The sequence below is a fragment of the Camarhynchus parvulus genome, chromosome 12 (assembly GCF_901933205.1).
Source record: "Camarhynchus parvulus chromosome 12, STF_HiC, whole genome shotgun sequence".
Classification (NCBI taxonomy): domain Eukaryota; kingdom Metazoa; phylum Chordata; class Aves; order Passeriformes; family Thraupidae; genus Camarhynchus; species Camarhynchus parvulus.
This window is the reverse complement of record NC_044582.1, coordinates 6,686,187-6,707,222: the sequence shown is the minus strand read 5'-3', so window position 1 is coordinate 6,707,222 and position 21,036 is coordinate 6,686,187. Positions and strand designations below refer to the sequence as shown.

General features: G+C 40.3%; 2 protein-coding genes across 3 annotated transcripts; both read left to right on the top strand.

Moving 5' to 3' along the window:
- Positions 1-7,298: 7,298 nt before the first annotated feature.
- Positions 7,299-10,843, top strand: SELENOK (selenoprotein K). 2 transcript variants are annotated; one of them, XM_030956749.1, is made up of 5 exons: positions 7,299-7,347; positions 7,882-7,972; positions 8,688-8,768; positions 9,369-9,461; positions 10,568-10,843. In XM_030956749.1, the coding sequence occupies exons 1-5, from the start codon at positions 7,329-7,331 to the stop codon at positions 10,569-10,571; spliced, it is 288 nt and encodes a 95-aa protein (XP_030812609.1). In that variant the 5' UTR covers positions 7,299-7,328; the 3' UTR covers positions 10,572-10,843. The 2 variants fall into 2 exon arrangements, with proteins under 2 accessions (XP_030812609.1, XP_030812610.1); XM_030956750.1 differs by lacking the exon at positions 10,568-10,843 and having other exon boundaries at positions 7,308-7,347; positions 9,369-9,465.
- A 1,086-nt stretch (positions 10,844-11,929) lies between these two features.
- On the top strand, positions 11,930-20,217 carry ACTR8 (actin related protein 8). Its single transcript, XM_030956630.1, has 13 exons — positions 11,930-12,118; positions 12,291-12,461; positions 13,261-13,371; positions 13,637-13,741; positions 14,398-14,571; positions 15,091-15,184; positions 15,981-16,113; positions 16,447-16,600; positions 17,132-17,227; positions 17,781-17,921; positions 18,331-18,595; positions 18,862-19,025; positions 20,074-20,217. The coding sequence occupies exons 1-13, from the start codon at positions 11,996-11,998 to the stop codon at positions 20,215-20,217; spliced, it is 1,875 nt and encodes a 624-aa protein (XP_030812490.1). The 5' UTR covers positions 11,930-11,995.
- The last annotated feature ends 819 nt before the right edge of the window (positions 20,218-21,036 follow it).

The following is a 21,036-nucleotide window of genomic DNA, read 5'->3' as shown; positions in this document are numbered from 1 at the left end:
CACATGGAAGTGCTTTTCTGTCACGAGACCATAAAGATACCAGTTACCACCCACTAATTTTCACTGTCATCAAATATTTCTGTTACCAAAGACAACTAAAAACTTTCCGTTGCTTAATCCATTTAGATATTTATATATTTCAACACTCTCATTTATTATTTTTTCAGATACCACCAATCTATCACTGCCTTGGTTTCTAAAAGAAATAATCTTTTTTTTTTTGATGCAGTAATTAGAATTCAACATATTACTTTATGGAAGAACTCATCAAGAAATTTTATCATGTCATTACTTAGTCTGGATTGCATTCTTTTTCTGTGCCACTGAAGCTCAGCTTCAAGCTGACTGGATTGCTGGAGAACTTTAATTTTTACCATAGTTATTGATGAATAAAATTAGCACTTCAGAATTCTTTACAGGTAGGCTTTTCTGCTTCCTTAAGCACAAAACACATGATAATTCAATTGCAATTAATTTTAAACATTAAGAAGTACTAGAAATCCTTCTGAATTTGAAACCCATTTAAGTCAGGCATAAAAGGAAGACTATTTAAAGTAATGACAATATGACTGTAAAGAACTGACACCATGGGTTTTTTCATCTAAAATCTGTCAACTGATGAAAATGAACAAAAACAATTCAAGTTTATATCCAATTTCTTGCTGGGGGCTAGTTCTGCCTCCGATAGCACAGAGCCCATGTACATTACGTTCTAGATTGTGAGGTATAATGCAGTGGATCGCATTAAATGAGAAAAAGATGGAAAATGCAGTAAATAGGATAGTAAAGAGTGTCACCTGTATTTTAAAATCAGAATCTTTAGGGTCCTCTATCATGTGATAATGACAGAAGCAAATGTGATTTTTGCACAAAAGCTAAACCTGGGAGGAGGTGTGTGCTCCACAACCAGATATTAGATAACACTTCTCCAATTAACTCTGTAGTGGGTTGGACACCAGGCACCCAAAGCCACTTTATCATTCCCCTTCAAAAATGGACAGGAGAGAGAAAATATAATGTAAGGTTCATGGGTTAAGATCCAGGAGAGAGATTACTCACCAAATACCATCACAGGCAAAACACTCAAATTGGGGATATTAACTGAATTTATTACTTGTAAAATCAGAGTAGGATAAAGAGAAGTAAAATAAATCTTAAACCTATCTTCCTACTACTCCTGTCCCCAGCAGCACAGGGAGACAGGGAATGAGGCTGCTGGTCAGTTCATCACAGACTGTTTCAGCCACTGCTCAGAGTCTTTCCCCTCCTCCAGCCTGGGGCCTGTAACATGGGATATAGTCCTGCATGAACTTTTCCAACCTTCAATAACCACTTCAAAAATGCTTTTAAAACACCTACACTGTTTGCACCCATTCAAAGGTGTTTTGATTGCACAAACATATTCCGTTAAAGAAATTTTTGGAGGACGAAAAACCTCATACTAATACAACAACAGAACCACACAAGCTCTTTAGAACAATGTTCCAGTTATCAAATTTATCAACATTTTATTCACCAAATAGATTATGGAATTGGCTTTATCCAGCTACTTCTGCCAAGTACCCCAGGTGATATTTTTACCTTGGCTGTTAAGTCTGAAGCAATTGAAGAAAGTTTAACAGCTAAAAGGTATATTAAGTATCAGAGATGCCTCTAGCCACAGCTAAAGCCTTGTTCAATTTGCCACCTTATTTGCATCACCCTTTCCAATGCAGTAAGTGAAATTTTCCAAATATATGTAAATCTTGTCGTATACGGTTTTACGCATTTGCCATTGACAAGGAAACTGCTGGCCATTACTGCTGCACAGAAAGGAAAAAACAGGGTTTCATTTGCTGAAATCTGTTGATTCCAGAACTGCTTATCCACCCAGCATCTTTGCCAGCTGCCAGTCCTCAGTGTGCACAGCACGTGAGCAGAGCTGATCACTCTGTGCCCACGCTGCAGGAGAGCTCCAGCTGCTGTGCAATCTCAGCCTTGCTTCATCAGGGGAATCCACTCCTGGCACAGCAATGGCACATTCAAGTGCCCATTAAAAGGCTCCAAATGCAGACATAAAGCTCCAAACACACAGCAAAGCAAATATGAATCAAGAAGAAACACTTCTACTCACTCAGTCATCAGTGTAAATGCAACCCCTGCACATCCAGCAGGAAACAGCACAGGGAAATCCCAGCTGCACATATTTTCAGGGAAATCACATCAGTGAGGCCAGAGGACTTCAGTATCTATTTTGTGCTGTAGTCGCCTCAGACACAAAAAAAAGATAAGTGACAAACAGTAGCACCTTGCTGGAAAGCAAGTCTTCCCAGCTTCCTTTCCCACTTTTCATGCAGGAGTTTCCTCAAACAGCCCATACCTGACCCACCAGGTGGCTGATAAGAATGTTCCAGCTATCTACAAGCAGCTCCACAGCATCAGTGAGCTAAAGCTTTTTTCCCCTTTTGAGTATATTCACAAGCAAGCTATCACCAAAAACAGACAGTCTAATGTATGCCAAACAATTAAGACAGCTTTTAAAGATAACAGGAACACACTACATGTCCTAGCAGGCTCCACAGAACATATTCAATGTAAAACCTTTTGAAGGAGACCAGGTTTACTTAGATATGATAATGTCTGGCATTTAAACTGCTCTTCAGCATTTTGAGATGCCATTCTCCCCTTGAAATGTTTATCTTTTCAGTCTTTAGAGCATCTCTCCCTGATTTTCTAGTACTATCGCGCTAAACAAATCAGTACAAGCAAATTTTTGTATGCAGATAAGACCAAAATCACAGTAGAAGACTGTGACATCAGCTGAACCGCTCGGTCACCTGCAGCTGATGCACTGCCCTGGTCTGTGGGCTAAACAGTCTGGCAAAAAAAACCACTCTGCCTAGAGCAGGGAAGTCTCTTTCTAGACCCTCACACAACTTTAAATTGGTGAGCATCAATTTCATTCTAGTGCAGGGTAAAGTCTTAGTTGTTAAGAGGAATATGTAATACACACAATATGGCTTTCTGTATACAAGAACATGCTGTTTTCTAAAGAAATATAAAAGCACAAGGCAGTCCTTTGGCATTCTTCCAGCATGGACATGCTTTCAAACTCTAAACTGTAATAATTTTGAACTAAAATGTGATAGATGAGTAATGCAATGATTGACTCACACAATTAATAAATTAACAAATATGTCTATAGGTTAAGAAAAGTTTTATAGATTTATAGTTATGTTTCACCCCCTCACATGGTTATCAAGAGATAGCCAGGGTCAGGACATATGGGAGGGCCAGCTTGGCACTACGGTGACACCTGACCTCCAATCAGGATTTGAGGAAAAGAAGATCTCTACACTGCACAGCGAAGAAGGGGTCAATGGACAGAACTCTGGGAGGGGTTAAAGGGTTAAAAGGCAAAACCTCCATTGTGTAGGTGAGAACATGGTAGGGAAAATCCTTTGCTCCTGGCACAGTAACCTTTTTCTCTATTCAGTCTTCTGTTGTTTTTTTGGTAAGGTTTAATAAACCTTTCTAAATTATGAAAAGTGAGCAACCATTTCTCACAAAAGCTTCTTCATGTTTGTTATTCAGATCTCAAGAAATTGTACAAACAAACGATTTGCAGTCAAATTCTTTTAGTAGAACATCTAGTCTCTGTCCAGCCAGGGGAAAAAATTGTCCACAGCATTATGTGCTTATGCACTTGACCTGATTTTATGCCAGGATCAGAGATGCTGATTCTGCAAAATGTATCTTCCAGTTGAAATCTGTACAGGATATTTTCACATATTGTGGGCTCTCAGTTAAAGAGATCTCTATCCGAAGCTCCAAAGAATAAAAAAAAATTAGGTCTTCAATCAATTATTCAAAATTTGAAGCTACCTAAACAGGTAAATTCTATTTAAAATTCTGTCATTAAATCAACACAACCTAGTCCCAAGAAGTGAGTATCAGCTCTTCCACAAACAGCACGTTATTTAAATTTTTCTTATAAAAGCAGTTAATAAATAGAATCTTGTGAAATATCCACTGAGTGTTGTGTTTATGCTGCAATAAACATTCTACATTTGTAATGTGGAATTCAGAAGACCTCATTCTAAGACATACAGTATTAATTTTGCATGCATAAAACAAATACTACATAATAACCAGCTATTTTGTGAATAATTCAAGTCCAAGTAAAGTTTTGAATACTTCTATTTTAACTGTATGCTGGTGAAACATGATAATCACTACATGAAATAACTATAGGTCAGCAAGAAAAAAAAGTGTCTTTTCTATTTCTGCTATTAAATGTAACCAGTATATTGCAAATCCTCTTCAGGGCAGGGTCAAGTTTCTGCTCATGCTGTATCACCACTATGTGCACACCATTTTCACAACTAAAAGATCATCCCTCAATATAGAAAATGCTATCAAAATAGTTGACCTGTGGTTTTGTTACTTTTCATGAAAAAATAGAAAACATATTGCTGAAGGACAGTACCAGACATGGGTACTTAGGTATCAGTACAAAACACAGTTCACAAGGAATCAAAATGTGCAAACCTACACCAGGAACAGAGTGCAAAAAACTCCAAACAACCTAAAAACAGAAGGTATCCCATTGAGAGTTCAGAAGGCATCAAAAAAAGTAAGTGTAAAAAACATTGTTCTTATTTAATTGCTTGTCCTAATCTAGAGCCTACACTACTCTTCCATGGCATTTCACCAATATTTCCTTGGCCTATTGTCAAATAATCACAGCTCCCCAGCTTCCAAACAGCACTGCTGGTAACTTTTAGTTCTTACACACTTGTGCTCACAGCACCCACCCTCACAAGGATACCCAGCTGGTTTGCATTTCTGCTGCTGACTCTCCAAACGCCTCTGCCACTGCTCATTATTCACAGGTGCACAGCCCCTTGATCCTCTGAACCTGCCAGCCCCAAAGGTGGAAGCCAAGGCGGGGCTGAGTGGGACACAGGGCCATGGCATTCCCAGGAGTGAGCTCCACCACAGCTCATGGCTGAGCCAACACCTGCTGAGCCAAATCCACCACAAACTGAGCTCAGCACAAACTGAGCTGCACAGGGAGAGCTCCTCCCATTCCTCCTCTCTACCCACCCAACGACTGGCCAAGACATAATCGGGTTGATAATGCAATTTTTAAAATGTTCTTTGGTTTCATTCACCGGAAGTACATTTCACAGAGGAAGATTGCATTTTATTTATATAATCTTAGGGCACTGAACCATTATTTATCACTGTTATTAAAAAACCTAAGACTAGCTCACATTTTATTTTATTTTAAAAAGCCCTCTCCCCCAAGAGAAAAAAAAACACAAACAAATAGCAAAAAACTAAACAAACAGCAACAACAAAAAAAACCCACAGCACATTAAGAACTTAAGAACTCACTAACCACCTTCGTTGATGTTTGGGGATTTTCTGTCATTTGGAAAACAAAAGGTACATAGGTGGTGTCCCTGGATTATTTTAACACACTGCCTGTGTTTATGCCCATTTTGTTGCACTGTGCAGCACTACTTTCCAAACATTTTTGTATTGCGTCTTTTATCATGTTGTAGATTAGCCAGCTCTTACAACGATGACCAATATTTATTTTAGACATCTCATTACTGTCATAGCAAGTGTCACAGCATATCTCACAGTCGAGAAAGCCACCATACACAGAGTATCCCCATACAATTTCAGAAAGCTTCAGCCAATACACAGTAACACCTTACCTCCTCAGAAGGCTTCAGGAGTCTGCCCATACAGAGGAACATCCTATTACCTCAGGACGCTGCAAAGGTCTGCCCTTTGTTAGCCCAACCTTTTATCCCCTCCTGTTGATGCATTGCACCTGTGTGCCCTCTGCTCCCTTTGGTGGTTGGTCAGTGCACTCCATGGCTCATTACCTTCAATGCTGCTCACCTGTTTCTCACAGCTGCAGCCCATTGGGGATGATGAGGCTCAGCCCCACTCCCAGTTACCACAAACTGTGCACCTACATGTTACAGACACTTTTCTTTGCTAATTGCTTTCAGTTGTTTACAAGAGTTTATTCACAAACATCGAACATTTATAAACACCTGTCAGGTGCTAACGATTTCTTTACTGTGGGACAGCTGCACGGTCAGAAACGCTGTATTACAATTTCACCTTCAGAAAACACTCTTCTGTTATTCCCCTCTTACCAAAGGACTTTACCTCATCATCATTAGGAAAATACAGCTGTTGCAAAGGAGTATTAAAGTGGTTTTTACATAAATTTTTTTAATTGCTGTTTCACATCAGAATTAAACATCTCTTCTTTATTAGTTCAGCTTAAAAACTCAGAGAGAGAAGGTATTATATTAAATTTGGCTATAAAGCTGTATAGTTACCCCAATTTTGCAAACATGTATTCTCCAAGAAAAAGAATGCTAGCCAATATTTACAGGGCAAGGTTTTTATAAAAATAAAATAAATTAAAGCAAATTCCCGACTTAGGGTTGAACATTCCCACAAACATAATGTACATTCCCACATACTTGTCATTAAATACAGGGCACAAAAGTTCCCTTTGGAGAGAAATGTTAAATAATTTCTGCACTTGGTTGTACTTCTATCATGAGTGCAGAAGGCGACTAGGAATACTTGGTTTTTATGAAACCGTGACAGACTATTCCAACTCCCGTTACTATCGCTAAACGCGGCAGAGAAGCTCCAACAGCACTGGAATGATTAATTATTATTTATTTTATTTAAAATAAATCCACTTTAGGGAGAACCAGACCCGCCCCTCGGAGGGAGGAGCCGTCCCGCCTGAGCGCCGCCCGCCTCAGGCCGGCCCCGCCGCGGCTGCCGAGGGGCCCCGGTACCGGGGCTGTGAGGGGATCCCCTCGTTACCAGGGGTACTGAGAGGAACCTGGGTAATAAGACCGGCTGCTCAGGGGGACCTCTCGGTATCCAGGATGCTGAGGGAAAACTCGTTAGTAACAGGGCTGCTGACAGAATCACAGAACCACAAGGTTGGAAGAGACCTTCAAGATCATCGAGTCCAACCTGTTCCCTGACACCTCAACTAAACCGTGGCACCGAGTGCCACATCCAGTCTTTTTTAAAACACATTTAGGGGTGGTGACTCCACCACCTCCCCAAGCAGACCATTCTAGACAGGGACTCCTCGATAACAGGCGGTCCTGAGCGGGACCCCGTTAATCTCAGGGGCTGCACGCCCTTGCCCTGAGGCGAGGGGACGGTGAGCACAGCCCCGCCCCGGCCCCGCGGCCGCTCCTCCGGCGCCGCCGTCACCGCTCGCTGCCCATGCGCGCGGCGGCCGCGCAGGCGCAGGGGCGGGGCCGGGCCGGCGGGCAGCCATGGTGTACATCTCGAACGGTGAGGGGCTGGGGGCCGGGGGCAGTCGCTGTGTGTGTCTGCAGCGGTTGGGGGCCGGGCCGGGGGCTGGGCACCGACCGGGGGCACCGGAGCTGCGCTGTGCGGAGCGCCGCCCCCAGCGCCGCCGGTGCCGGGACAGCCGGGCAGGGTCTGGCAGCTGCCGGTGTCGCGTCACCCCGCGCTGCCCTGCGGCCTGTGGCCGAGCCTGGTCTGCTTCTAAAGCGGATTTGGGGACTTTGACGAGTTCAAGTGCGTGCTGCAGACACCGGGAGCGTCACACGGCAGCACTTGAACCGCTTACGGGGAATGAGACGCCTGGTACTTTCTGTGGGTTTTCTGGACGTAGAGCCCCTGTGGCGGTGCTGACCCCTTTGACTGAGGTACTTGGGCAGTAACCTGCAGAAAATGAAACTCGCTGCCATGAAGTGCAGTTTCACCGTCCCAGCTGCAAACTCAGGACTTAGCAGATCTGGTTTTGTGTAACGTACTGTACAGTGTCAAGCACTGAACATCTTGTATCTGAATATGTTACAGGACAAGTTTTGGATAACCAGAGTCGGGCTCCCTGGAGGTTGTCATCTATAACAGATTTCTTCTGGTCAATAGCAGATTTTGTGGTTCTGTTGTAAGTGGAAGTTAATTCTTTTAATTCATTTTAAATTTGACATAGGTGGAAGTTACACAATGCTATCATTAACACAACAATAAAAATATTATATTTACTCTCTAGCATTCCAGATGTGTAAATGCTTTAATACAACTATGTGGTTGTGTTTATTAAGCACGGTATACTTAACAAAAAGTGCATGAAAAGTGACTATAACTTATTGGCAGTTCAAATGAGTTTTCTTACATTTCATCTATTTTGATACTGCAAAAAGAAAATATACACTTTTGGTAAAAAGCATCTACTAGCTGATCAAATAATTAAGCTGTTTGGAGATTTTCTACTGGTGACAATAGATTCTGACTACGTAAAAGTAATCACACAGTAAACACAAATTTGGATCAAAGCCAGTTAAACAGAAAGTTCATGTGGTATATTCAGCAGTTCTTAGTGATTTCAGTTATAAGTTTATACTTTATGCATTTCTTGCATATTACCAAGAAAACTAGATTTTATAATTTAAACTTCACTGTAATTTGGAATTATTTCAGGTTTTAGTTTCATATGTAGGAGACAAACTGCCAAGATTTAAACAACAGTGATCATGAGAGGATACACTCTTCATTCCTGAACACTACTTACTGTTTTTCAGGCCATTTCTTACCTTCCAATCAAAATATTCAAAAACTATACCCAGCTATCAATTCACCTAATCATTGTTTTAATTTTTCAGTTTCCAGAGCATTATTCAACCAGATTTAAGAAGAAGAGGCTACACATCTTCCTCCTATTCAGGATACCATGACGGAAGAGGGTATTTTTTTCATATTCACACCAGTTTTTCCCCTATCTTGGTGAAGTGACATGAATCTGAGTAGATTACAGTTGTGACTTGCATTGAATTGGGTTGTGCGGGAAGGCTGAAATGGTTATCTGCACTGTTGTTGGTAACAATACACAGCTTTGGACAGCTGCAATAGCAGTACAGACAAACACTCTCTGAAAATATTTTTGAAGCCTGCCTAGGAGACAAGATATATCTTTGTTAAAATTCTTATTTTCTTAGACCTGTTTGTACTCAGCATTTGACTTGCATTAGTGCAGTCATTTCTTTTATTACATTACCTAAAACAAAACACTGTTACAGGGGTGTAATTTCTATGAACACCGCAGCCTAAGTGTTTGGTAGGACTGTGTAAAAGCATCAGTGGTCTGTGGCCTTCTCACATCACACAGCAGTAATGAAACAGGAGAGGATTTTTGTGATAGTGGGGTTGGGGTTTTCTTACCTAGCTTTCCAGGTGAAACTCAACTTTTTCAGAGGTTCAGACTTTCTCACTACTGACATTTAGAGACAGTGTTACTGTATTTCTTGTTGAAAAGTTTAATGAAGGTAGAATTCCTTTCTTTTCAGGCCTCCAGCAAATCCTCGCCGTAGGATGGGCAGAATAAATCACTGGGGTGGAGGCCCCAGTCCACCACCAATGGCTGGAGGTGGATGAGGAAGGTAATTCTAAATCTGCTACATCCTGCTTTGAAGGGTTTGGGGTTTTTTTAAATAGCACTGTTAATTCAGGGTTATGGTCAAATGGAGTGTTTTGTCCTGCTGCAGAAGTTACCAAAACAGGAAAATAATCAAAATTATTCAATAATAAAAGAAATAAAGATACTTCCAGTAAAGGGGAGAAAAAGCAGGGGGAGGGGATGTTAAAAAGGATTTTGGTTTAGGAATGATGGGCTTTCACTTTTAATTGCACAGAAGTTGATGGACAAAGTGCAGCAAAGATTTTGGAGCACAGCTGATAAGTTATTTATAGCTTCTCATCTTTTTTGGCTGCTAATTTAAAGATCAGATTGTTAGAAAATGATGCTTTGTTTGCATTTCTAATAGTTATATGACATGTGATGGGTTTTGGTTAAAGTTGATATTTCTCAACAGAAAAGAAAGAAAAATTTGAAGTTGTTGCAAGACAGTAAAAATGGCTTTTCCCCCCCATTACAATGATACAACCATACCAATCTTGAATTCCAATAAAGTGTAAAAATCAGAATTGCTTAAAAATAGAGGTAAAATTAAAAGAGGTTTTAAATTTCTTACAGCTGCCTGATATTTAATTCTGTTTAATAAGTAGTTTGGCTGCTGAGAGTTACAGCTGACATTGAGTGTATTTACAGTATGGTTTCATTTACTTTAACATTTAAGTAAACAATCCTTGTTTTTTATCAGTCACTCCCATTGTTACTATAATAAAAGTTACAAGGAAGACAAACAACCCATGCAGGTGGTTAATACCTGTAAACCTTGTAGAAAAAATTTCATATACCAGGAAATACAGACACCAGTATTTCAGCTCACTGGAACAAGGATAAGCTTCTTCCAAGTGGGAGAAAAACCCCAGGACCCCTGGTGTTTTTTTCTTGTTGAGCAGACACAATGCCGGCAAAGACTGTGGAGATGGCTTTTGGGTAATCACAGCAATGTGTAACCTGCTGAGAAAGAAAGTTAGCATGTCTAATTTAGCTAAATTAAAAGCAATATTATTTTAAATTTTTTACTTAATTTTATCTCACAAGAGGCCTCTTTAAATGTACTATTACTACTTTATCTTTTAGGTAAACGCCTGCTGAAGAGGCAGGCACAAGCATACACATCAGCCAGATGAAGAGTTTAGTGGTGGACCAAGTGGGGATGTGTATGCCTGACTGGAAGCTGTTCTGTGATAGAAGCAGATCAATGAAGTTGTACTGGGAACTCCTTCCTCAAGGATCCGGTGTAACTGAACCACAGTTTCATTAAATACATGTTTACTGTCTAAAGTCTTTGTATAGTTTCTGAACATTTTACTGTAGTTGCAAAGGTGTAAGTAAATTATATTTGGCTTGTCACAAGGCTGATTTTCTCATCATTTTTAGAAACTGAAAAAATCTGAAGTACAGTAAGCCTTCTGCTATTCAGATGAGAAAAAAATACATATTTACAGTTGATAGAGTTGGTCCCTCAAGAGTCAAAGCAGCAATTCCTAAGAGCTTTAATACTCACTCTCTCAGGACAAACACTCTGTACTTTGCTGTATTTTCCTTCTATTAATGATACTCTAAAAGCATTTCAAAAATGCAGTTAACTAATTATTTTGTTTTACAACCCTTGCTTCACTAAGGTCCATAATGGTTTTTATAACAGAAACACCTTTTGAAAGAACTTCATTCTCCACTATAAGCTTACTGAAACGTGTAAAAATATTTACTGTACAAATTTTGGGTTTTTTTACAATAAAATTAGGTGTTGTTAATACATGAAGAAAAAAAGAGGTCAACTCAAATACTGACAGCTCTCCCAGAGTAGTTATTTTCTTTCAAATAGTAACTATCTTTTATCTGATGTTCCCCTTTTCAGGATGGCAGTTTCTCATTGCTCTTGCACTGAATGTATTCCTTAACAGTCCTTAGCAGGAAATTAATCAACAATGCCCTTCAATTAACAAGTCCTCTAGCAGATACCGCTCCCACCTAACACAAAATTCCTCTCTTTTAGACTCGGCTGTGTAACAGCAACTTTCAGCCTTTAAAAACCACATCTCCCCCAGCTGCAAACATCCTCTCTGCACAGTCTATAAAGGAGCTCGCTGTCCACAAACAGGGAGGCCCTTACATGGTTAGCCCTTACAGCTGTACCACGCACACCAGCTGTACTACAGCCCTTGTATAAAGTATTTTAAGTTGTTGGAGGGCCGTACGCCCCTCCTGCAGCCCCTCCAGCATTACCAGCCCAGTTGAGAGCGTTTGGCCGGTGCTCCACCAGACCCGCGGCAGCGGTGCGGCTGCTCCCCAGGCTCCCCGTGCCGCTGTTGGGCTCCTCAGGGCCGGGGCAGGAGCTCCGCACTCCGCTACTAGTGGAGCCATCCCAGCAGGGCCCGAGAGCCGCCGAGGCCCCTCCCGGTACCTGCTGAGGGGCGGTGCCGGGCCAGGGCCCGCCCGCTTCCGCCCCGCGCCGGGCTCGGCGCCGCTCGGGCCGGGCAGACGCGGCTTCCGCCCGGCCGGAGCATGACCCAGGCCGAGAAAGGCGAGGCGGAGAACGGCAAGGACAAGGAGCGCGACCGGGAACGCGAGCAGCGCGGTGTGAAGCGGCCCATCGTCCCCGCCGCCGTGCCCGAGTCGCTGCAGGAGGTGAGGCCGGGACCGAGCGGCGGCTGCCGGGCGCTGCTCCCTCCCCGCTGGGGCGGGCCCGGCCCGGGCTCGGCCTCTTAAAAGCCTGCGGAGAGGGGTGTGGAAGTGCCGGGAGGGCTCCAGGTGGTTCCGGGGACTCGCTCTGATTCCGTGCTCGTTGTGCCGCTTTCAGCAAATACAGAGCAACTTCATCGTGGTGATCCACCCCGGCTCCACCACCCTGCGGCTCGGGCGGGCCACGGACACGCTGCCCGCGGGCATCCCGCACGTGATCGCGCGGCGGCACAAGCAGCCGGGCCAGGCGGCCTACAGGGACAGCTGGCTCCTCAGGGACGGCCTCAATGTAAGCGGCCCCGCCTCGCCGGAATCCCCCGTCCATCGCCTGTTCTGCGGCGGTTTGGTTTGTTGTGTAGGGCATATGTGCCCTTCATCCTTCGTGGTTTCTCAGAGGAGAGTACATCTCCTGTCATACTTGTTTTTCATCCTTTTAAGGACTGTAGATGCCACCTACTGAAGTCAGTAGGCTTGGACCAGTCTGGTTTTTTGTTTTATTTGACTTGTTTGCAATGAACTAAACCTGAGGAATTGACAGGTTGACGGTTTGTACATATTGATTTCCCTGTGCTATGGTCTGGTACCACAGTCAGTATTTTTTCTGCTGGAATGCCAGCTGTAGCATTCGAATGTGTTGGTTACTAGTTAGTGACTTGGGTAACACAGCAAGTCATTTTAGTCCAGCCTGGTCAAAAGACATATGTAATAATCTGAATCTGTAAAAATCGAACTAACCTCTCTGATATTAAACGCACTGTTAAATAATTGAGATATGTTTGAACATTTTTGCTCCTAATTTATATGTCTGTAGTTAAGTAGATAATGGTCTGAGCACATCACTAGAGGTGACGTCCAGCAGCCATTAAAAGCAGTTAAAAGATTCAAGTTGACTTGAATAGGTGTTGGGAACTCTAATAGAAACAATAGTTTCTTTAAAAAATAGCATAAGTCCATTTTGGATTGTACAAACATCTGTCCTTTCTACTGTCTATCTCAATTTAATCATTGTTTCCTAATAGCTTCAGTATTACCAGTATAGAGATGTGGTTTGAAAGTATTCACCTTGCATATTTGGGATTTTCCCTTAGAAACCTGAAAGTACTGAGCAGAGACAAAATGGCCTTAAAATGGTGGACCAAGCAATATGGTCCAAAAAGATGTCGAATGGAGCGAGGCGCATTCCAGTGTCACCTGATCAGGTAACTCATTCTAAGGTCTTATTAAATTGTTCATTCACACAGTCCTTGGGTGAGATGCTTTGCTTCAGTGGACAGGAATAGATACCTTTTCTAGATCAAATATGGATAAGTGTTATTGTGCTACCTAACTGTAAAAACATGACAAATTTAAATTATAAGTGTTTCCTCAAGGGCTGGGTTCAAAGGGGTATTTAATTTTTCTTCCATGCATAAAAAGTGACTGGTAAAATATTTATCAACAGGATTTGGTTTGGTTACATTTCAGGCCAGGTCCTACAACAGACAGATGAGGCCTGCCATTTTGGATCACAGCTCTGGGGCCAAGTGGACAAACACATCAAATCATCCTGAGTTTTTGGTGGGAGAAGAGGTAAGATTGATTTTCCTACTCTGAGGCTTTGTGTGTTTTAATGCAGCCATTGATCATTTGCAGTCTGCTATAAGTTAGTATGTACTGAAAGATGTGTAAAGCTAATCAAGCAAAACTGAGAAACTTTATTGTGGAGGAACTGAGTATTTTTTATCATTCAGCAAGACAAGAGGGTTCCCCTATTTGCTTAACAAGTATCTTGGATTCTTTGCTGCTATAAATCAGTGTTTTTGCAGGGGGTAGGTGAGAACTTTACCCATATGGCATAATTCAGAGAAAAGGCAAGAAACTGATAAAAGTATCACTACATGGAATTGCTGCTGAGTAACTTGATATTTGTGGGCTTCAAAGTGTTTAAATTATTTTAGTTTCTAATATGAGGTAGTGGAAAAATATGCCTTTATATTCACTAGATGTCTGTGGGTAAAAACATTAAAAATTCAAACAATTTAGACTATGTATTTGTTGCCTTTTTATTTTAATGGTTTATTATCAAAGCCCTGTTACAGAGAAATCAGCTATATTGCTGTTACATCAGTCTGAGCTCTGCAATGTCTTGTACATGCTTCTGAAATACTTTTCTTCCCAGTTGTTCCTCATTTTGTTATATTTTTTTGGGGAAAAGCAATGCTCAGGATGTAATCTCTCGTTTTCAGGCCCTGTATGTTAATCCATTAGATTCTTACAACATACACTGGCCCATTAGAAGGGGGCAGCTGAACCTCCACGCAGGACCTGGTGGCTCCCTCACTGCAGTACTGGCAGACTTGGAAGTTATATGGTCACATGCAATACAAAAATACCTGGAAATACCCCTGAAAGACCTAAAGGTGAGCTGTGAACAGCACATTTTTGTGGTGTGGGCTGTATCCACTTCTCTAAAGGTTATTGTAAAAGGGAAGCAACTTGCTGGTATTGGTAGCCTCTTACTGGTGCTTTTCTTAATAAATACCTTCTTTCTGCTGGTGAGCAAGGTTCCCAAGACTTCATCTGGAATTTTGTTCATGTCTTGAAGACAAAAGCTGTTGATAGAATCTTTAACAAGGATGTTTAGAAATCCCATTTTAGACATTTCAGTCTTAGTCTTTGTTTGGGTTTTTTTTTGTGGGCTGTAAAGGAGGCATCTGGGGAAGGACTGCCCAATACTTGTATAATTACTTATCCTTGCCAAGTTTGTCTCATGCCTGATGTACTTTTAAACATTTTAATGGCTATAGACTCTTGGCACTTAGAACATATTTTTTAAAGTATTAAAAACCTTCCCCTTTCCCAAACTTTTGATTTTTTAAATAACTTGTATATCAAACTTTATTGGAGAGCTGGCTTTAATTTGCTCTTCTTGTCTTCAGTACTACAGATGCATCTTACTAATTCCAGACATCTATAATAAACAACATGTGAAAGAACTGGTAAATATGATCCTAATGAAGATGGGCTTCTCAGGTAAAAACCATAATGCAGCAAATATTCAATGATTAATTACATAAGGATTTTAATTTTTTTTTCCTTTTAAGGCATATTTTTGCACATCAATCCCAGGTTAGCTAGGACTAGCACCCTCATCTTTTGCCAATCATATAACCTGTCTCTTTTAAAGGGGCAAAATGGTTGGCTAATATTGAAACAAGTTTTTTTTGGTTTGTTGTTATGCATTCCAGCTGTAGGCTTCTCATTCAACTGAGGTAAAAGTAGCAGCAGTCTGTTGTCTTAAATATTTCTAAAATGCACCATTGTCTAGAAGGACAGACTGGAATCTCTGGTACTTCTCAGGTTCAAGTATGGGCTTGTGACACAAATGTACTCTGTAAAGGTGGATTGCAGGGAAAACAGAGGGTCAAATTGGATCTTATTTCATAACTACTTAAAGACCATATCTGAAATGCTAATAATAATGCTATGTGATTAAAACTAGAAAAAAATTAGGAAAACACTTCACATACATCTGGTAGCCAAGACCCTGCACTACCAGATTAAAAAAATAATTGCAATTTGGAGACAATACCTTTAATTTTGTAGAAAAAGGATCATTTGACCCTGCTCTTGGCTTCTTTTCAGGACTTCTAAAGCCTTATTCAACAAAAAAATCTCTTAAGTACCCCCTACCCCTTCTTCACTAAATATACAGCTTTCAGTCAGGCTATTTGTAGATCTTGAAAAGACATAAAATGTCCTTTAAATGTCAATAACATGACTGTAAAGTTTGGCATCAATTTAATACAATTTTTTCTCATGTTGCTAGGAATTATTGTACACCAGGAGTCTGTCTGTGCTACCTTTGGAAGTGGTTTAAGCAGTGCATGCATCGTAGATGTGGGAGATCAGAAGACAAGTGTTTGCTGTGTAGAAGATGGTGTTTCCCATCGCAATACCAGGTACCTTAGAGTGTGCAGAATTATTAGAATCATGGACTTATTTGCTTACCAAAGATTTTTGACTTCTAAAAGACAAAATTTCTATAAATATAGGGGGTTTCTTGCTCTGAGGCAGTTAACAGAGTCAACTGTTACAATATGAACCTCAAAGAATTACCTTTAGAAGAAGAAAACAGGCAGAACTGATGGGAACAAATACTATGTTCTGTAATCTTTGTGCAAGTCACAATCCAAGCATGTCTAAAATGTCCCTAGCATTCCTCTCTCTATTGCTGCAGTCAGCCAATATTTCAGCAGCTACATAAAAAGATCTTTTTCTTCTCTGTGCTTTAGGCTGTGCCTTGCCTATGGAGGATCTGATGTGTCAAGGTGTTTTTATTGGCTTATGCAGCGAGCAGGATTCCCATACAGAGACTGCCAGTTAACTAATAAGTTGGATTGCCTGTTGCTTCAGCACCTAAAGGAGACATTTTGTCATCTAGATCAGGTGAGAAGGGGAAAATCGTGTGTTCTCCCAAGTAATTATCTTTTCTTTTAACAGAATGTTACTCTGGGGAGCCTTTTTGTGAGTCCAAGTTAATTGTAAATATTTTATTCACGAGAATACTGGCAAAAGCTGTAGAAGCTTTAGACTTGAAATGTTTGTAACTTGGTTTATTTTTCCTCTAGCTGAAAGGAATCCCAACCCTTAGGAAGATAATTTCTTTTTTCTTATTGCTCAAATAAGCTGATAACAGTTGCATACTTGCTAGTTTTCAACTTCAGTTCTGTAAGATCTGCCAACAGGTCTCTTCTTCCTGCAAAACCCTCATTGTAGAGGCTTAGGCATGTAGAAAGCTGTCTGGCACATCATACTATGTGGAAAAGACTTTAAAAACCTCAAGAATAGGTAAATAAAGTCCATAGTTCGAAGAGAATTTTGTTACTTTTTGCTGTTTTCTGTAGTTAAATAGATTACACAGCTTGATAAATATAAAAGATACCTTTTTTTGTTTGTTTCCATTGTTTCTTACCTTAGGATATTTCTGGATTACAAGATCATGAGTTCCAAATTCGGCATCCGGATTCTCCGGCTTTATTGTACCAGTTCCGATTAGGGGATGAAAAATTACAGGTGATTTTTAAATTAAATTACAAGTATGATGAGCATTCAGACTCAGAGCCTCAATTTGTATCAGTCCAGTGCTACTAAGCCCATGTGATTTATGAATTGTTCTTAAACTGTGCTTGTAGATAAAAGTAATTCCTGTATGGACGAGTGGGCCTAATGCAGCACTGGTGGATGCACAAGACTTTCTAAGTAGCTTTAGCCACAATGGTTGTTGCTTCATCTAAATATGATAATTATCCTTCAAGTGCAAAGCATTAATGTTAATTTTGCAAGTTTTTTTAGCTCAGCATTGAATTTTCTAATTTTGTAACAAACTACATTTGAGTACTTGTTTATCATGCAATGCTAAATCTGTAAAGAAACTTGTGTATTTGTTGGGATATTTTTTTAAGTATAAAAAACAGAAGACACTTTAGTATTTTACAGACTACCTGGAAAAAAACCACCTCTATTTAATCTTGAATTGTAAGAAAAACAGAGCAAGACTTTTCTTTTTTCTGTAGTAAATGCCGTAAGAAGGAATACTGTAGTAAAACCATGCCAAATCTCTCTTCAGGCACCCATGGCTCTGTTTTATCCAGCAACTTTTGGAATTGTTGGACAAAAAATGACAATTTTGCAGCACAGGTCACAAGGTGATCCTGAGGATCCTCATGATGAACATTATCTGCTGGCCACACAAAGTAAGCAGGAGCAGGTGTGTGATTGCTGGTTTTATTTTTCATGAACTATCATTTAATTGAGGAATTAAATGAGGACTCATTAGCTCATCTCAGAAACCGGAGTTTGTTACCTTGGTCAGAAGTATTAAAGAATAAATTTGAAGTAAGTAGCTACAGATGCCTAAACAATTTTTTAATTAGAAGGGGCATTTTTAAAGTCTAAGAAGGGATCCCTCTATAATGGGATTGAGCAATCAGACAGAGTTCAAAATAAGCCCTTACTTAGAATGAGGATTAAAGTGAAAATTAGATGAGGCAATAATGCAGGGCTTAACCTTGCTGTGCAAAAAGGTGAAGAGAAGTACAATGGTGCTTAGTTAAATCTTTGTACTGTTCTGTAACTTGCTGTGACCTTTTTTGCATTTTTGTTTTCTCATTTTTAAGTCTGCAAAAGCTACAGCTGACAGAAAATCTATGTCAAAGCCTGGTGCATTTGAGGGAGAATTGAGAGGCCAATCCTCAGACATTTCAGAAAGGATCTACCCACAAGAAGTGGAGCTGGGCTCTTCCCAGGGTGACTGTATGATACCTGGCAATGATTCAGAGGAACCTTTAACTGCACACATGTCCCGGAAAACTGCTATCTCTCAGTTTGAAGGCAAAGCCTTGGGCCTGGACAAAGCCATCCTTCATAGTATCGACTGCTGTGGTAAGAATTACATTTTTACCAGTCTGTGAAACAGACCTCAGGGTGGATTTATGTAACTCCTGTATTTCACCAAAGAAAGGTGTGTCACTAGGTTTTATCATCTGGAGAGTAGCTACACTGTTTCTTATGCTTGCATTTTTGTTGCTGTTTCTTGTGCTATGTATCCAAGGAAGAGAAGAAGACTTTTAAAAGCAAACATCAGTTTCTATCTGGCTTGACTTGCACTTTAAAACACAGATCTATGTCTATATATTCTTTCATTCCAGCATCTGATGATACAAAAAAGAAGATGTACAGCTCCATCTTAGTAGTGGGAGGAGGCCTTATGTTTCATAAAGCTCAAGAGTTTCTTCAACACCGAATTCTCAACAAAATGCCACCTTCTTTCAGAAGAGTTGTTGAAAATGTCGAGGTCATCACAAGGCCTAAGGTAACTGTTAACTGATAGCTAAGTAGATAGTAAACTATGATTGGTTAAAATCTTTGAAAGGTTAACAGAAAAAAATTATTTTAAAATCCCAGAGTAGTTGAATATCTGAGATTTAAGGGAGCTCAGCCTGTTACATAGCACTGGCTGGTTAGAGACAGGGAGTTAGAGGCATAGTAAGAGCGTGACTGGTACAGATCACTGAAGTGTTTATTAGCTCAAGGCCCTATTCTTAAAGAAGCAGTTAGTACTGGCCCATGAAGGTAACCTGTCTCCTCAGCAAGAAATTGTGATTTTTTATTTTTTAGTACTATAAAGATAATAGAAAAACAGTCATTGAGATTAATTTTCATTTGGCATTGTCGCAGACATCTTTTTTATGAAAAATCCTTTCTTTAGGGTTTTTCCTCCTGAGAAGCTGAAACCTCAGAAACAGAATGTAAACAATAGTTACCTGCTGCTGTGGAATGCAACAGGTGGATCCGTGATTGGTCTCGTGTGGATGTTTTGATTCATTGACCAGTCACGGCAGAGCTGACTCTCGCTCTCTGTCGGAGTCAGCTGCCTTTGTTATCATTCTTTCCTTTTTCTATTCTTAGCTAGCTTCTGAAGAAACCTTTCCTTCTATTTCTTTTCAGTGTAGTTATAATGTAATATATATATATCATAAAATAATAAATCAAGCCTTCTGAACATAGAGTCAACATTCTCGTCTCTTCCCCAATTCAAGAACCCTTGTGGCCACTGTCACATGGCATTAATCAGGCAAAACTTGTAAATATACTTCCATCTATTTCAGAGCCTCCATTACTGAAGGCAAGATTTTCATAATGTGCTTAGAAAGCATCTTAAAACAAAGTGACTTCTCAAAGCATCTTGAATATCAGTTAAATATTTTTATCTCACTACTTTTTCCTGGATAATACTGAAAAACTTTTCCCCTACCCCACCTGATTCTAACTAGTGAATAGCATCGGAAAAATAGGATACAGCTTTGGAGATGATGCAGAATGAGACCAATGACTGTGTGCAATGTGTATTTTGAATTTAGGATATGGATCCACGTTTAATTGCCTGGAAAGGAGGGGCAGTTCTGGCCTGTCTGGACACAACTCAGGAGCTGTGGATATACCAGAGGGAGTGGCAGCGCTTCGGTGTCAGGATGTTACGGGAGCGAGCTGCCTTTGTGTGGTAATGGAGGGGCTTACAGAGGAACCTGTAGCAATTTCACAGAAGATTCCTTTCCCCAAATGCCCTTTTTTCCCAGGGCACATGAATTGATCTTCTGCTGATAACATATTTTTGGTATTTTATTAATATTAACTTAGCTGAGATTTTTCTGGACGTGTTGTAAAAAACCAAAAGAGTTACTGAATTAATTTGACTTCAGCTACCCTTTGTCTTTTAAATTGTATGCATTGAATTCTGCATACAGAGTACCACTGTCATCTCCAGAGTAACTATATTTATATTATACAGGTATTGTATATTAAAATTGCACCATGTAGGAACTTATGTGAGAGATGTTAAGCCAAGATTCATTCCAGAAACATGTACACAGAAGCAACAGCTGAAGAGTGCAGCTGTGGGTTTAATGTAATATTCTGATTGCTACTCTAATGTTCCCAGGAGATAAAGTTGTTATATAAGTGATCATTGGGGTAAAAGTGAAATGAAGAACTAAAACTACAATCACTCTTTGTATTTTACTTATGTAATAAATTATTTTGTGGAAAGACAAATAATTTGGAAGTGGAGTATTTTTTTCTTGCCCTGTACTTATCATCAAAACCTCTTAGTTTTTCATTATCTATTGTAGAGTCCACTTTTTTCCTTTTTTTACAAAAATAAATATAATACACCCAAAAGACCTAGCTGCAAATTTATACAGCCAGCACTCCAGTTCACTCTTCCAGTTCACTCCACCTGAGGGCAGTGAGGCTGCACTCCTCAAGCACCCTGCAACACCAACCAAACCTGGTTTGGTTGGGCAGCTGCCTTCAAAACCACAGGA

Bases quoted from the DNA above. Each gene is read 5' to 3' on its own strand.
- ACTR8 (XM_030956630.1), top strand. From the start codon at position 11,996: ATGACCCAGGCCGAGAAAGGCGAGGCGGAGAACGGCAAGGACAAGGAG. The intron at 12,462-13,260 runs GTAAGCGGCCCC...ATTTTCCCTTAG, and splicing joins TCCTCAGGGACGGCCTCAAT to AAACCTGAAAGTACTGAGCA. The intron at 18,596-18,861 runs GTAAGAATTACA...CTTTCATTCCAG, and splicing joins TCATAGTATCGACTGCTGTG to CATCTGATGATACAAAAAAG.